At 50.6% G+C, this 14875-nt stretch overlaps 1 protein-coding gene and 1 long non-coding RNA gene across 2 annotated transcripts; one reads left to right on the top strand and one right to left on the bottom strand.

The window, feature by feature from the left end:
• The first annotated feature begins 1234 nt into the window (after positions 1–1234).
• On the top strand, positions 1235–13513 carry PSMC4 (proteasome 26S subunit, ATPase 4). The gene is made up of 11 exons (XM_082231806.1): positions 1235–1391; positions 4404–4502; positions 7092–7278; positions 7770–7916; positions 8453–8562; positions 9858–9951; positions 10119–10286; positions 11872–11948; positions 12316–12484; positions 13226–13281; positions 13377–13513. The coding sequence occupies exons 1-11, from the start codon at positions 1356–1358 to the stop codon at positions 13488–13490; spliced, it is 1257 nt and encodes a 418-aa protein (XP_082087932.1). The 5' UTR covers positions 1235–1355; the 3' UTR covers positions 13491–13513.
• LOC309537435 lies at positions 11057–13452 on the bottom strand. Its single transcript, XR_014221925.1, has 2 exons — positions 13339–13452; positions 11057–11167 (listed from the first exon to the last, which is right to left on the bottom strand). It is a non-coding gene; the product is annotated as an uncharacterized lncRNA (long non-coding RNA).
• Positions 13514–14875: the final 1362 nt, after the last annotated feature.

Below are 14875 nucleotides of genomic sequence, written 5' to 3' on the forward strand. Positions count from 1 at the left end.
GTTCTCAGCATCCAATACTGGACTGTCCTTGCATACTTACACACCATGCCTATATAGCGCTCACGCGCCCCAGGAAACATCCTGGGAGGGGTAGTTTAAAGGGTGCAGGGAAGCATAGCTCTGCGAGGGGCAAACTACTGTACAGTTCTCAGGGTTTTCTGGCCTGAGTGGGAAAGGTGCTTTAATGTATGCACGTAAATCCGTGCATCTACCACTGGAATTTGCACTGGCAGTGCTCCTTTAAGGACTACAGGCTTCGTCCCTTCATGAAGCGACGCTCCGTCCCTCCGACGAAGCGGGCTCTTAGCCCGCGAAAGCAAATGGCACGAAGAAACAGGGCCACCTGTTCAGGCGCCACAATTATGCTCCCATGAATATGCAATGGGAACATATTCACCCAGTGCTTTTCCAGCTGCATTGGCTCCCGGTGGAGTACAGGGTCAGATTTCAGGTGCCCTTCACGGCCTAGGACCCTCGTACCTACGGGACCACCTCTCCTGGTATGCCCCACCTTAAGGTCCACATATAGCAACACCCTAGAGGTCCCGGGCCCTAAGGAAGTTAGATTAGCCTCAACCAGAGCCAGGGCCTTTTCAGCACTGGCCCCAACTTGGTGGAACGCTCTGTCTCATGAGACCAGGGCCCTGCGGGATCTGATTTCTTTTCACAGGGCTTATAAGACAGTGTTGTTCTGCCTGGCCTTTGGCTTAGAATCAGTTTGATTCCCTACCCCTCTTTCTTTTTTCCTTTCTCCTCCTATGAAGAGACTGCATCCTAATGTTTTAAGGTTTAATCTTTTAAATTGTATTTTAATCAACTTGTTTTTATTATTGGTTGTTAGCCACCCTGAACCCGGTCTTGGTCTTGGCGAGGGAGGGCGGGGTATCAGTGGTGTAGTGTGGGTTGTCAGCACCCGGGGCAAGGCAAGTAATTTGCGCCCCCTAACCCGTGGACTTGTGCCCCCTAACCCTAACCCCCAGATGTTGCGCCCGGTGCGGCCGGCCCCCCCCTGCACCCCCCATGCTACGCCACTGCGGGGTATAAATAAAAAAAATTATTATTATTATAATTACTCGGGCCTCCAAGTGCGGTTGGGGCTCCCCAGCTCCTCATCCAACAATACGAAAAGTTCCCCGCCCTAAGTCCAGTTTCCAAATAGGCTCCCGGTTCCAAAGCGGCAGTCTGGCTTACGACTCGCATCACCCTCCCTCCCCCGCTTCACCCCGTCGGCTACTTTCCCCGCCCCTTCATTCCTTTTCTCGAAAAGGACTACATCTCCCGTCAGCCTCTCTGCCAGCTTCCGGCAGCTTTTCCCGGAAGCGGCGAAGAGCAGCCTGGCCTTGTTAAGCTGAGAAATGGAGGAGATCGGGATCCTGGTGGAGAAAACGCAGGTAAGGGAGGCCGGGACGCGCGTCGTGGCGAAGGAAAGGCGGCGCCGGCCGGATCTTCCTCCTTCGCCGTCCTCCCCCCACCGCCTCGGCTGCTTTGGGGCCGAGGCAGCGGTGCTGAAGCCCTAGAAGGCCGGCGGGGGACCGGCGAGGTGCCGAGTCACTGCGGGGCTGGTGGGGCCCTGGGGGAGGAGGAGGAGGAGGAGGACCGTGGCCTTTTAGCTCTTTGCCCCATTGCACCCCACTTCCCCCGGCCCCATAGAAAGTCCTGTAAGCAGCAACCCTGAGATAGGAGTCGGCCCCATTGGGCGCAGGGAGGTGCCTTGAGCCCACCTCGCTCAGTGCTGCTTGCACTGACTGGCAGCGGCCAGGCTCTCCGGGGTTTCGGGCAGGGATTCTCGCCCAGCCCTGCCTGGGGAGCCAAACTGGGATTTTCTTCTGCGCTCAAAGCAGATGCTCCTCCCAAGGCTGTCAGCTAGTAGTAGGCCAGCTAGGTAGGTAAGTAGTTTCACGGGGCACAGACCTCAAAGGGGGATGGGCAGTACCGGCCTTAGAGAGGCATTTAAATAATAATAATAATAACTGATTACATTTTTTGTTACATCTTACGAATTCCTGATACGTGTTTCACTTGTACGTTCTGAACCTGGTTTCTCGAACTTAGAAAAGCTTACATACGCTCAAGGGATGCTGCGGAAAGAGGCTTCCAGTTGGCTTGGCAGCACTTGACCCGAAGGAGTGGGTGACAAAATTAGAAAAAGGGGGAAGGCACACAGAGTGATAGTTGGATGCGCCTGAAATGGAAGCTTTTTAAAAGAGACTTGAATTTTAACATCTCAGTTCGCAAGGTTGTTAAAAATGATTTGTGTGCTAAAACATTGTCTTTTGTATTTGAGAAAGGCAATCAAAGATGGTTGTATTACTTATTCTTGCAGTTTAAAATACATTTATCGGAACGAAGTTTTTGTGCTTTCCAATTTTTCTACTAAACGTGTTTCTGAACATTGAAGTTAGCATTTATTTATTTATTGTGTGGGTACAAGTAGTCAGCCTTGCCTACTGATCAAAATAATCTGGCACCAACACTGGCTTCACCACTGAGCTGTGGCCCTTGCCCTGTGGGACTTCTCTCCGGGCAGACACGTATTTAGGTTTCCCCTTTCAGGCTCCTGTTTTCCTTCTCCTGCTACATCCCATTCTATTGCTAATTAATCTTGATCTCGTTTAAGGTGTTGCCAAATCTTGGTTGTGGGGTTTTTCAGACTAAATGATTATTGTGGTTCGGCAGATGCTGGTGTTTCAGATGCTGCCTTAAACGTAACAAACAAACAATTCAAAGTGTTGCTTTTGATCTATAAAGCCTTAAATGGCTCATGACTGCAATACTTCAAGGACCGCCTCTCCCTATGTGAACCAACCCTGACCCTGTGATCATCATCAGAGGTCCTTCTTCACATTCCCCCTCCCTGCTGGATCTGGAGGGTAGCATCACAAGAATGGGGCCTTTTCAACAGTGGCTTCTCATTTGCGAAATGTTCTCCCTTTGGAAGCTTGCCTGGCACCATGGTTACATATCTTCAGGTGCCAGGCAAAAAGAGGTAATGATTGTCCCCTCTTCTGCTGTTAGAGCTTCTGTTAGAGGAGGGGATGCGCAACAGCATTGTGTTGCAGTCTGATTTGTGGAACAACAATAATTAATATCAGTGTGTTGATTTGGACTGTGCAAAGTGCTTGGTGGTTTATTGTCAGGGATAGGCAGGTGTCAAAATGATGGGCAGAAAAGGATGATCCGGGAGAAAGGGCCAGCAATTTGTGGGGTTCTAGACCTCACATGAGGGGACGCGGGTGGCGCTGTGGGTTAAGCCACAGAGTCTAGGACTTGCTGATCAGAAGATCAGCGGTTCGAATCCCCACAACGGGGTGAGCTCCCGTGCTCGATCCCTGCTCCTGCCAACCTAGCAGTTTGAAAGCACATCAAAGTGCAAGTAGATAAATAGGCACCACTCCGGCGGGAAGGTAAACGGCGTTTCCGTGCGCTGCTCTGGTTTGCCAGAAACGGCTTAGTCATGCTGGCCACATGACCCGGAAGCTGTACGCCGGCTCCCTCGGCCAGTAAAGCGAGATAAGCGCTGCAACCCCAGAGTCGGCCACGACTGGACCTAATGGTCAGGGGTCCCTTTACCTTTACCTTAGACCTCACATGAGGCAAGGGGAAGAGGCCTGGCAGTCAGAGTCAGGAGAAGAGGAGGAGGAAGAAGAGTTGCAGGAAGGCGCAGAGGAGGAAGAGGGAGTCCCAGAGAGAAATGGGAGCTCTTAGAATCTCCTCTATCCCCTCCCCAGCTGTCTCCAAGGACAACAAGGGGCTTAAAGTGACAGGAGCAGCTGGAGATGCTACGCAGGAGAAGTTGTTTGCTTGTGTACACCACAAGGGTGTTTAAATGTGTTGAGGGAAGCATGGTCACACAGTTGCTCCAGCTGTCTGGGTTGGAGCACAGGTCTGAAGAAGGCAATGCCTAGCTAGCTGTTTAGCAGGAGCGGTGCCTGGGATTCTCGCCCCTTAGTAGCTGATATTGTGTTCTTTGCCAATAAAGAGCTAAACTTCCAGTCGCGGGTCCTCATTGCTGGGTTTGGGACATTTATTACAACTCGAAGAGGGGACGTTTTTAGCACAACCATGCCTTTGGAATTTGTCCTAAAGTGTTTAAACTTGCGACATAGATACAGGTAGCAGAACTTAGCCTCTGATGAAACCTGCGTAGGAGGAGGCCGCAGCAAAACTTCATCTTTTTCCTGGACTGTTCCTTTGGCTTGCTCCCCTGTCATTCAATCAGCTCAGTGGACTCCCAGCTTCCACCAGTTTCAGCCTGCATGGCTACGAATGACAGGCATTTTACTGCGGCAACATCTAGGGAGCCTCAGGTTCCCCCAACTTAGGCAGGTGACATGTGCAGTGCAGGAGGTGAAAGTTTCCCAGATAACTCTACATTCTCATTTCTTTGTGTTCCCTGATTCTAGGATGAGCTTCCTGCTCTCTCCATCTCTAGGCCTCAGACTGGCCTCTCCTTCCTAGTTCCTGAGGCTGAGGATGTGGAGGACCTGTACAGCCGTTATAAGGTGAGCTACCTGGTGATCTTGTTCAGCTGTGAGGTTGTAGCGCTCTGTTTGTGGTGCTGGAGGGGGCTGTTGTGTGGTCCTTCGCTCAAGAACAGGGGTGGGAAACAGGAGCACGTTGACAGGCTGGATCCTAAGCTCCCAGGATAGTTCAGTTGGTAAAGCATGATTCTCTTAATCTCAGAGTTGTGGGTTCGAGCCTCACGTTGAGCAAAAGATTGCTGCATTGCAGGGGGTTGGACAAGATGACCCTCATTTTTCCAACTCTATGATTCCTTGGGAGCCACTCTGCTGGGTGGACAAGGCCACTCACCTGTCAATCACCTGATACCAGCATGTAACTTAGCTTCAAAGGAGAGAATCAGGATCTTGGGCTAAGTACCCTTGCTATTCTTTTGCAAACCTGCCTATCAGTTAATCCCTGCTTTGGCAGAGGTTGGCTGCACTTGGGAATTCCTCAGTGCAGCTGATCCCAGAGGGAGCTCGGTTGATCAGTGGTGCCTTCAAATCCCGCTTTCAGCAGGGATTAACTCCACTTCCATCCAGGAGCTCCCAAACAGGACCAGTCTTTGGGGCTTGCACTTGGTGCCAAATTCAAAAGGTGCTGAATGCCAGCAGTGCTTGCCATGAAAAGAAATCGGGAGCACACCTTAAGCCTCCAGATTGTTTCTTTGCAAACACTTCACCACCTGCTGCATGCGTGACATCACTTATGATGAGAGACCCGCAGGTCAAATATTCCCCATCATTGTTGGATGAGATAGCAGCGGAGGCACAGAGGTTTTCCACAGAGGTTGTTTTTATAGAGGCAAACTGGTGGAGCAGTAGAAGAGTTAGGGCTCCATTGCTGCAGTGCCATATTTGATGGAGAGGTGCAAAAATGTGTTAGAAATTGTTTCTGGCCTGCTCTGTCCAAATTAATTTTTTGTGTGGAATGTTAATACCTTGCAGAAATTAATTTATGCAATTTACTGCCACAAGGCGAGGTTGAATTGCGTGTTGTGGATCATTATGAATGGGATCGAAAACAAAACTGCCATCATTGCAGTGTCTTTACGCAAATGTGACGGCACTGGGAATTCTGTGTACAGTTTGAGTTACTGCACCTTATATAGCAAATGTCTTTGTATTGTTGGTCTCAGGTGTGTTGTTGACTGGAGTGTGAGTTAGCTGCTTAGGAATTACTGTTTTTTCTTAAGGACTAGGAAGTTGAACAGAAGGGGTATTAAGCAGTAAGGGCATAGAGGCAGATGTTCGGGTCTGTGGGGAAGGATTGTAATTATTCTACCTTTCTGAAGGTTTTCTCCGTGACTTTCTTAAAAAATAATAATGATATGATTCAGATTCTGCAGTATGTAGAAGATCTTACTCTTAAGATCAGAAATTCCAAACCTCCCTGGCTACACAGCTTGTCTGCTATAGTGGTAGTGTTGAGGGGGCAGTGGTGTGGATGCAGAAGCCTGTGCTCACTGCATACGGAGAAGGGCTGTAGTTCAGTGGCAGAGGATCCGCTTAATATGCAGAAGGTCCCAGGTTCAATACCCTGGAGTGCCTGGAGGCGGTTGGAGGATGGATGGCGGCTAATGGGTTGAAGTTGAATCCGGACAAGACAGAAGTACTGTTTTTGGGGGACAGGAGGCGGGCTGGTGTGGAGGACTCCCTGGTCCTGAATGGGGAAACTGTGCCCCTGAAGGACCAGCTGCGCAGCCTGGGAGTCATTTTGGACTCACAGCTGTCCATGGAGGCGCAGGTCAATTCTGTATCCAGGGCAGCTGTCTACCAACTCCACCTGGTACGCAGGCTGAGACCCTACCTGCCCGCGGACTGTCTCGCCAGAGTGGTGTATGCTCTGGTTATCTCCCGCTTGGACTACTGCAATGCGCTCTACGTGGGGCTACCTTTGAAGGTGACTCGGAAACTACAACTAATCCAGAATGCGGCAGCTAGACTGGTGACTGGGGGCGGCCGCCGAGACCACATAACACCGGTCTTGAAAGACCTACATTGGCTCCCAGCATGTTTCTGAGCACAATTCAAAGTTCTGGTGTTGACCTTTAAAGCCCTAAACGGCCTCGGTCCAGTATACCTGAAGGAGCGTCTCCACCCCCATTGTTCTGCCCAGACGCTGAGGTCCAGCGCCGAGGGCCTTCTGGCGGTTCCCTCATTGCGAGAAGCAAAGCTACAGGGAACCAGGCAGAGGGCCTTCTCGGTAGTGGCGCCCGCCCTGTGGAATGCCCTCCCATCAGATGTCAAAGCGATAAATAACTACCTGACATTTAGAAGACATCTTAAGGCAGCCCTGTTCAGGGAAGTCTTTAATCTGTGATATTTTACTGTATTTTTGGTTTCTATGGAAGCCGCCCAGAGTGGCTGGGGAAACCCAGCCAGATGGGCGGGGTACAAATAATAAATTATTATTATTATTATTATTACCCAGCATCTCCTGGTAGCTGCTGCTAGTCAGGGTTGGCTAGATGGAGCAGTGCTCTGACCATGTAAGGCACCTTCCTAGGTGTTCCTACGATATCATGAGTGGTAATTCAGCTGGTGCAGGAGGAGGTTTGAGGAGGATTTCGGTGTGCTCCCCTGTAGAAATTGCAGCAAGAGCTGGAGTTCCTGGAAGTGCAAGAGGAGTACATCAAAGATGAGCAGAAGAACCTAAAGAAGGAGTTTCTGCATGCCCAGGAGGAGGTGAAACGAATCCAGAGCATTCCGCTGGTCATTGGCCAGTTCCTGGAAGCCGTGGATCAGAACACAGCCATTGTTGGTTCCACCACAGGTACAGTCCCTTCTTTCCTCCTTCCCATCTACCTGCAATGGGCCAGCTCCAGGTTTGAGGAGGCAGTGGACAAAGTCCGCTCTGACAGGGGCCCCTGCTCTGCTTGTGTGCCCCAGGTGGTGGTGGCTAATAGCAATCAGCAGCATTCTGAGCTGTATTGAACTGCCGAGGAGTGCCATTCAAATTTCCCACAATGCCCCGAGTGCCACAACGCCAGGGGAATTGTGGGAAACTTAAATGGCGGCTAGACTCAGAGACCTGGCACTGCTCAGTGTGTGTGTGATTTGGGGAGGGCGGGAGAAGTAAAGGGAGGCAAGTATCATTGTTTGGCACTGCCAGGGTGCTGGGGCTCTGGCAACTGCCCAGGGATGCCAAGTGCGGGTGCCAGCCCTCCCCTCCCCTTACATTGCAGCTTGAGAAAAAGAGCTGGCTTGTCTCCCTGGCGGCCTCTGTTTCCAGTCTTTTATCTCATAAGTGTGTCTCCACTTCAGGCTCCAACTATTACGTCCGGATCCTGAGCACCATTGACCGGGAGCTGCTGAAACCCAATGCCTCTGTGGCCCTGCATAAACACAGCAATGCCTTGGTGGACGTATTGCCCCCTGAGGCTGACAGCAGTATCATGATGCTCACTTCAGGTAAGGCAACTCTTCCTTGGATCAGAGAGGTGAGCCCTGTTAATGGGCTGCCTATGGGCAGGGATTCCAGGATGCCTTCAGTAAGAAGACAGCACTTGCTGTCTTCAGAGTCCTTGGTGTGGGGAACCTCAGACCCGCAAGTCCCAATTTGGCTTGCAAGGACATTCCTTGCACACCCTACCTACTGCACACCTGACAGGCAGGTACTTGTATGGCTGCAAAGGAACAGCTGGGAGCTTAAAGTGAGCTCCTGGTGGCGCTTTCGCTGGAGCAAGCTGTGCTCGCACTGCCCATCAGATCCAGGAGCATGAAGTGGTTTACGTTGGAACTGCGGCTCCAATGGAGCTCCAGCATGTGCTGGCTGGGGCTGATGGGAGTTGTAGTCCAAAACAGCAGGCAGGGGTGGGGGGAAGGCTGCCCAAGGCTATGAAGACAAAGGCCCAGTGGAATCAAGGTAGCGCTAGAAAGAATGTAACAGGGTAGAAAGAGATCCAAGGGCAGGAAAACACCTGAGGTCCCGTCCCTTCTCTGAGCAGATCAGAAACCAGACGTGATGTATGCCGACATTGGTGGGATGGATATTCAGAAGCAGGAAGTGAGGGAGGCAGTAGAGCTGCCCCTTACCCACTTTGAACTCTACAAACAGGTACGTGATCTAAATTTCTATGTCGGAGGTATGTGCAGTGTGTGCACAAATAGGCTGTCATTCATGTATCTATCTGCACTTTTCCTTTAGAAAGCTCGCATTGGCTTACTTCAACAACAGTGATCCTAGAAAGCTGCCATATACTGAGTCAGACCACTGACCCATCGAGCTCACTATTTTCCACTGACCAGCAATGACTCTTGAGGGCTTCAGCTCAGGGACCTTCGCAGTGTTTTCTGGCGATGCCAGGAATTTAACTTGGAGCCAACTGCATGCAGAGCAGAAGCTCTGCTGCTTCTTACCCTTAATGGCTCCCTTACCCTTACCCTTAATAGCTCCCATTAATATTTGTTTGCTTGGGACAGGAAGTGGGTGGGGTGGAATTGCAGAGAGACCTGCATCCTCCGCACTGCATCGCCTGTGTTCATTTTACAAAGAAGAAAGCAAACGTTCTTTCTCCTGCCCTAAGCTGGATCGGTTGTCATCTGTATGATTGAAAAACACAGCAAAGGGAAGCCTCCCTTGTTGCATGTGCTGGTAGCTATCAGTCCTGCGTCCCCACCTTCTGCCTTTTAATCTTTGAGCTGCTTTGTATAGAGAACATCTATGCCTTCTTGCCAGTGGAGGGAGATCCCCAAGCAGAGCCCGGATTAAATCCTGGCTATTATTTCTAGATATTTTACATGGGTGCACACCAAGATTTACTTGTGCATGCCCTTTTCAGTGCTTGGACCAGCCCTTAGCCCAATCGGTGCCCAATGCAACAATATCATTGAAGCAAAATCTGGATGTGGTTGGTGCATGGATGGAAGGCTTCTGGGTGTAGTGGCTGAGTTTCCCCAGCCACTCTGGGCGGCTTCCAATCAAGTGTTAAAAACAATACAGCATTAAATATTAAAAACTTCCCTAAACAGGGCTGCCTTCAGATGTCTTTTAAAAAGAAGATAGCTGCTTATTTCCTTCACATCTGAAGGGAGGGCGTTCCACAGACCAGGCGCCACTACCGAGAAGGCCCTATGTCTGGTTCCCTGTAACCTCACTTCTCGCAATGAGGGAACCGCCAGAAGGCCCTCGGTGCTGGATCTCAGTGTCTGGGCAGAATGATGGGGGTGGAGACACTCCTTCAGGTATACAGGACCGAGGCCGTTTATGGGTTTGAAGGTCAGCACCAACATTTTGAATTGTGCTCGGAAACGCACACAAAGTAGGGTTTTATTCTGTTGAGAGATGTGACAAGGGCCCTTAAGATGACCTCTTCTGTTGTTCTTTTCTCACCTTTCGGCCCCTTTTTTCAGATCGGCATTGACCCTCCACGGGGGGTGCTGATGTACGGCCCGCCTGGTTGCGGGAAAACCATGTTGGCCAAAGCAGTGGCTCATCACACCACAGGTGAGCAGGGCACCAGTTCTCTTGGCTTGGATACATCACTACCCAGTTGGGTGTAGGTTTGCTGGCATCCCTTGGTCTTCCCAAGGTGGTGGCCCCGTTAAGATGGGTTTACCTGGGAGACCGAGGGATGCCGAAGAAGCTGGGTCTAACTCTGCCTTTCCCTCCAGCTGCCTTCATTCGGGTAGTAGGATCCGAGTTTGTGCAGAAGTACCTGGGCGAGGGGCCGCGCATGGTGCGGGACGTTTTCCGCCTGGCCAAAGAGAACGCCCCAGCCATCATTTTCATTGACGAGATTGACGCCATTGCCACCAAGCGCTTCGATGCCCAGACCGGGGGTGAGTTGGTGACGGGGGAAGAGGGAGCGAGGGGGCGGGGCTCTTGGGCAACTGTGGCCACCTGAATAGAGGGAAGGACTAGGGAAGAGCAGCTTACATACAATCGGTAAAAACAGGAGTCCTTGCCCATAGGAATACAGTCTTAACAGACACAGCACAAAAGGAAATGGGATGGGGGAGGGAAGAGGAAAGCAAATGAACTCGGATGAATTATTAAAGTTATAATGAGCAGCAGGAATAAAAACTTTTCAGGGACAGAAGGAGCAAGGGGGCTGGGCTGTCATCAGAGGCAGTGCAGCAGTCCTGCTTCCCAGTCTTTTCCTCTGCTGCAGCCTCAAATATATTTGGGAAATACCACCTGGAGGAAGTTGCTTTAACCTTTCACCTGCTGCTCCAACCCCCTTGACTAGATCCACACACCCCTAGCTGATAAAAGCAGCCAGCAAGCAATTGGGGAAATGGTGAAGTTCCCTTTTCCGTATTAGGCAGCAAATATAAGTTTGGGAATCCTGTGTTGGCTGTGCAACCCCTAGTTTCTGCCTGAGTCCTGGTAGCTGGGTAGGGCTGCTGCAATTCCTGCTGCCTCCTCTAGGTGTTGCTCCGACCTTCCAGTGTCACAATGTGCTAGAACCCTGGGCTTTCGTAGTTCTTTGTCGGTTGAACATAGTGACCTCTGCATATGGTTGGCCTATGAGAGCCAAAGGACAGACTTGGCCCAGGTGAGGCTAATGCTTCTGCTAGGGGGGAATATATTTTTTCCAAACAGGACATCCAAATTCTTCAACTTGCGTGAATCGGGCATATTTTGTGCGGGCGATCACTTTATTTTGTGCAGTCGGGGTTGCAAATCTGGATTTGTTGAGCAAGAAATAGGATGGCAGCTGAGTGTGGAAGAAGCAGAGAGGCTTAGAAGGGCTGTAAGCTCAGTAGTAGGGCATTCACCTTGCATGCAGAAAGGTCCCTGGTTTAATCCCCAGCAATGGAAATGGGCATAGACCACTAGAAGTCCTTGCTTTTCTGTCCTTGTATACCAGGGATGAGGAAACAAATGGCACCCAACTGCACATGAGAAGGAAGGAGGGTAGCAGCAGCCTTGGAGAAACTTCACATTTTACAGAAATGGGAAACATACCCAAGGCTGAGGGTATCCCAAAACAGCCCAGTAAACCCTGAGCATGCTCAGCAGCCTGGCGGGTAGGTGAGAATGGAAAACTGTAGTGCCAGACTGGAATGGTGTAGCCTGTAAAAGGACATGGCTGTCTGATTAGAATGCCAGACAGGCAGACTCTATACCGCAGCATCTTGTTTGTGGGTCTCGTATCCTCCAAACCCCTCAGTGGGCACCGCTGAGACTTCTGCAGTCTTTTCTCTGCAGTAATGAGGACTCAAAACTTAAGACAGCTGTATAAATCCTGAGGTTCTCTGAATGACGGCTTAACAGGCCAGTGTGGTGCATTCCAGGCTTGCATGATATCCCTGAAGATGGGTCGGTAGCGAAAAGCAGCTTTGGCTATGGCAGCGAAAGGAAAGGGCAGCTCTCGCTTCCAGGGCACACCAGCTGATAAATTTGTTGGTCTCTCTACAGCTGATAGGGAGGTTCAGCGCATCCTCCTGGAGCTACTCAACCAGATGGATGGCTTTGACCAGAATGTTAACGTCAAGGTGCGTGTGTTGGGCAGCAGTGGGGGTGGGGGGGGGCAAGGGAAAGGGTTGAGTGGCCTAGAAAGGCAATTTCCCTCTTTAGCACAAGCTCTGGATTTAAAGCAAAGATGGGGAAAGCTGTGGCTCTCTAAATGTTGTTGAACTACAACTCCCATCATCCCTCAGTTTTGGCCTGGGCCCCTTGGGAGTTGGAGTCCAGCAACATCTGGAAGGCCACCAGTTTCCATCCCTGCCTAAAGGGTTCCAACAAATGTTGGCTTTTCTCCTCTTAACTTACCAAACTCAAATTCAGTCTGCCCGAGCCTGCCATTAATTTTTTGCATGAAGAAGTTGGGTTTAACGGTGTTCTCTCTTGGTTCCCTTCTAGGTGATAATGGCCACGAATCGAGCAGACACCCTGGATCCTGCTCTGCTCCGGCCAGGCCGCCTAGATCGTAAAATTGAGTTTCCCTTGCCGGACCGGCGCCAAAAACGGTTGATCTTCACCACCATCACCAGCAAGATGAACCTGTCTGAGGAGGTGGATCTGGAGGATTGTATCCTTTTGGACGGTGTAGTGGGAAGAAATGGGTGGAGGGCAGGGGGACTAGAAGAATGGCCAATCAGCTGAGCTTAAGAGGTGTTTTGTTTGTGTGTCATCCCCCCACTTTGACCTGCTAACAGAATAAAGTTTCCTGAACTTATTTCTTGTCTTTTAAAGTTGGATGGTAAAATACCCCTCTTACCCACCAATCCTTCTGGCAGTGAATATGGGGAGCAAGCTGATGCTATAAAGCCAGGGCAGGAAACCTGCGGCTGTCCAGAAGTTGCTGAGCTATAACTCCCATCATCCCAAGCCATTGGCCACAATGTCTGGGGATGATGGGAGCTGGGAGTTCAACAACATCTGGGGGGCCACCAGTTCTTTATTTAATGCTGTTAAATAAAGGGGAATGAAGAGCAAGAGGCCAGTTGGACTGTTTGTAACCGTAGCATCCTCGAGTACAGGGTTTGGAAGCTAGGGTGTACCTGTCGCCTGACTATTGCCCCAGCTCCCGCTGCCAACCTCCTACTTCCATGGAAAGGGTTGCATCGCACCTGGCAGGTGCTGCCCTTAGCAAAAAATAAATAAATGCAAAATTAGCAGCTGCTGATCATCAACTTTTCTCATTTCAATGGGAAAGGTGGCAGCTCCCAATGGGGGATTTCGCAGTCATATGGGCCAGTCTTCTCACCTTTTCTGGAATGGCCACACGGGGCCCATTTGCTCCTGCTCTTTCCTTCACTCTTCCTTCCAGACGTGGCGCGGCCGGATAAGATCTCAGGAGCCGACATCAACTCCATTTGCCAGGAGGTTAGTATCGTGTGTTACTAACCCCTTTTTTTAGTTTTTACTTCCTGCTGGTGTTACCTGTTCATGCTTCCTCCCCTCCTTCCTGTCTCCTTAAGGCTGGCATGCTGGCTGTCCGGGAGAACCGTTACATTGTGCTGGCCAAGGACTTTGAGAAGGCCTACAAGACTGTCATCAAGAAAGACGAACAGGAGCACGAGTTCTACAAATAAAAAGATGGGAGAAGCAGGATGGAGATGGAGGTGGTGGTCTCAGTCTGTGGGGGGTGGGGGCAGTTTTGGTATCTCTGGTGTTGGTGTGTGAGATTTATCCTGTGAATAAATAATTACCCAGGACTTTACTTGCTCCCTTCTTCGGTGGGGATAAGAGATTACCCTCACCTTAAGACTCAAACCCCACCACCACCCACAGTTTATTCATGGCCAACTCTTACGTAGCATTTGTTCCTAAGCCTAACAGGCAACGCTGTTAGGTGAGTTTTCTACAGGGGTGGCCAACCTTTTAGGGGGCTGCTCAGGCCCCACATTCACATTTTGCTAACCCTCTGGGGGTTGCATGCCAGGGGCAGGTGAAGCTACCCCACACTTGAGCATGCACACTTTCATATGATCAATTTTATAATTGGGGAAAGGGTAGGTTTCACCACCACCACCGCTCTGGGCTTTTCCCACCTCCTCCTTTCTCTCTTTGCTGTTGCCACCAAAAGCAAAGGATTCTTTTCAGGGGGAAGCAGAACAGATTGCTTCAGGAGCCAAATCAGTCCCCTGAAAAGAGGGGGTAGCTTGGCTCTGTTCTCCAGTGGTGAAAGGAAGGATATGGAGAGATTTTAGCTCCATGATGGAACACGCACTTGGCAGGTCGAAGGTCCTGGGATCGCCAGTGGAAATGAGCAGGGAACCTCTGGCCCATGTCCCAGTGTTGCTCTTGCTAGGGGGTCCCGTTTGTCTTTTCAGAATGGGGAGATGAGCCCTGCAATGCTCAGTGGTGGGAGAGCACAGCACGTCCATGCGTTTAAAAGTGCCCCAAAGGTCTTGTGTAGGCAAAGGCGCGGCTTCCTCCCATCTGAGCTGCTTTGGACATCATTTGTCACTAGAGGGAATCGCTTCACCCTGAACAACACGGCGGCCAGTTAAATATAGACAGGAATGGATTTCCCCCCTCCGAACTGTTTTGAAGAGGCACAGAGTGCAGCAAGGTGTGGTGACCGCTTGTAGTTGAAGCCGGTACTTCAAAAGCATGCCCCTTTTAGATTTCTTAAGAGCTTTTTATTGCGACGCCAAAGTGACATCTGGAAAAGGACCCGCTCACTATGCAGGAGCGGCTGCTGCTTCTATTTTTATGTTGTCCAATGTGCAGCTAAAACAATAACAAAAACAGACCCCTGTCCGAAAGAGATGCAGCTGCACAGCATTCGCTCTCCCATCTCTCTCTATACACATGCTTTACAGTGGTGCCCCGCAAGAGGAATGCCTCGCAAGACGAAAAACTCGCTAGACGAAAGAGTTTTCCGTTTTTTGAGTCGTTCCGCAAGACGAATTTCCCTATGGGCTTGCTTCGCAAGACGAAAGTTCTTGCGAGTTTGTTTCCTTTTTCTTAA

The sequence above is a fragment of the Podarcis vaucheri genome (assembly GCF_965113315.1).
Source record: "Podarcis vaucheri genome assembly, chromosome: 7".
NCBI lineage: Eukaryota > Metazoa > Chordata > Lepidosauria > Squamata > Lacertidae > Podarcis > Podarcis vaucheri.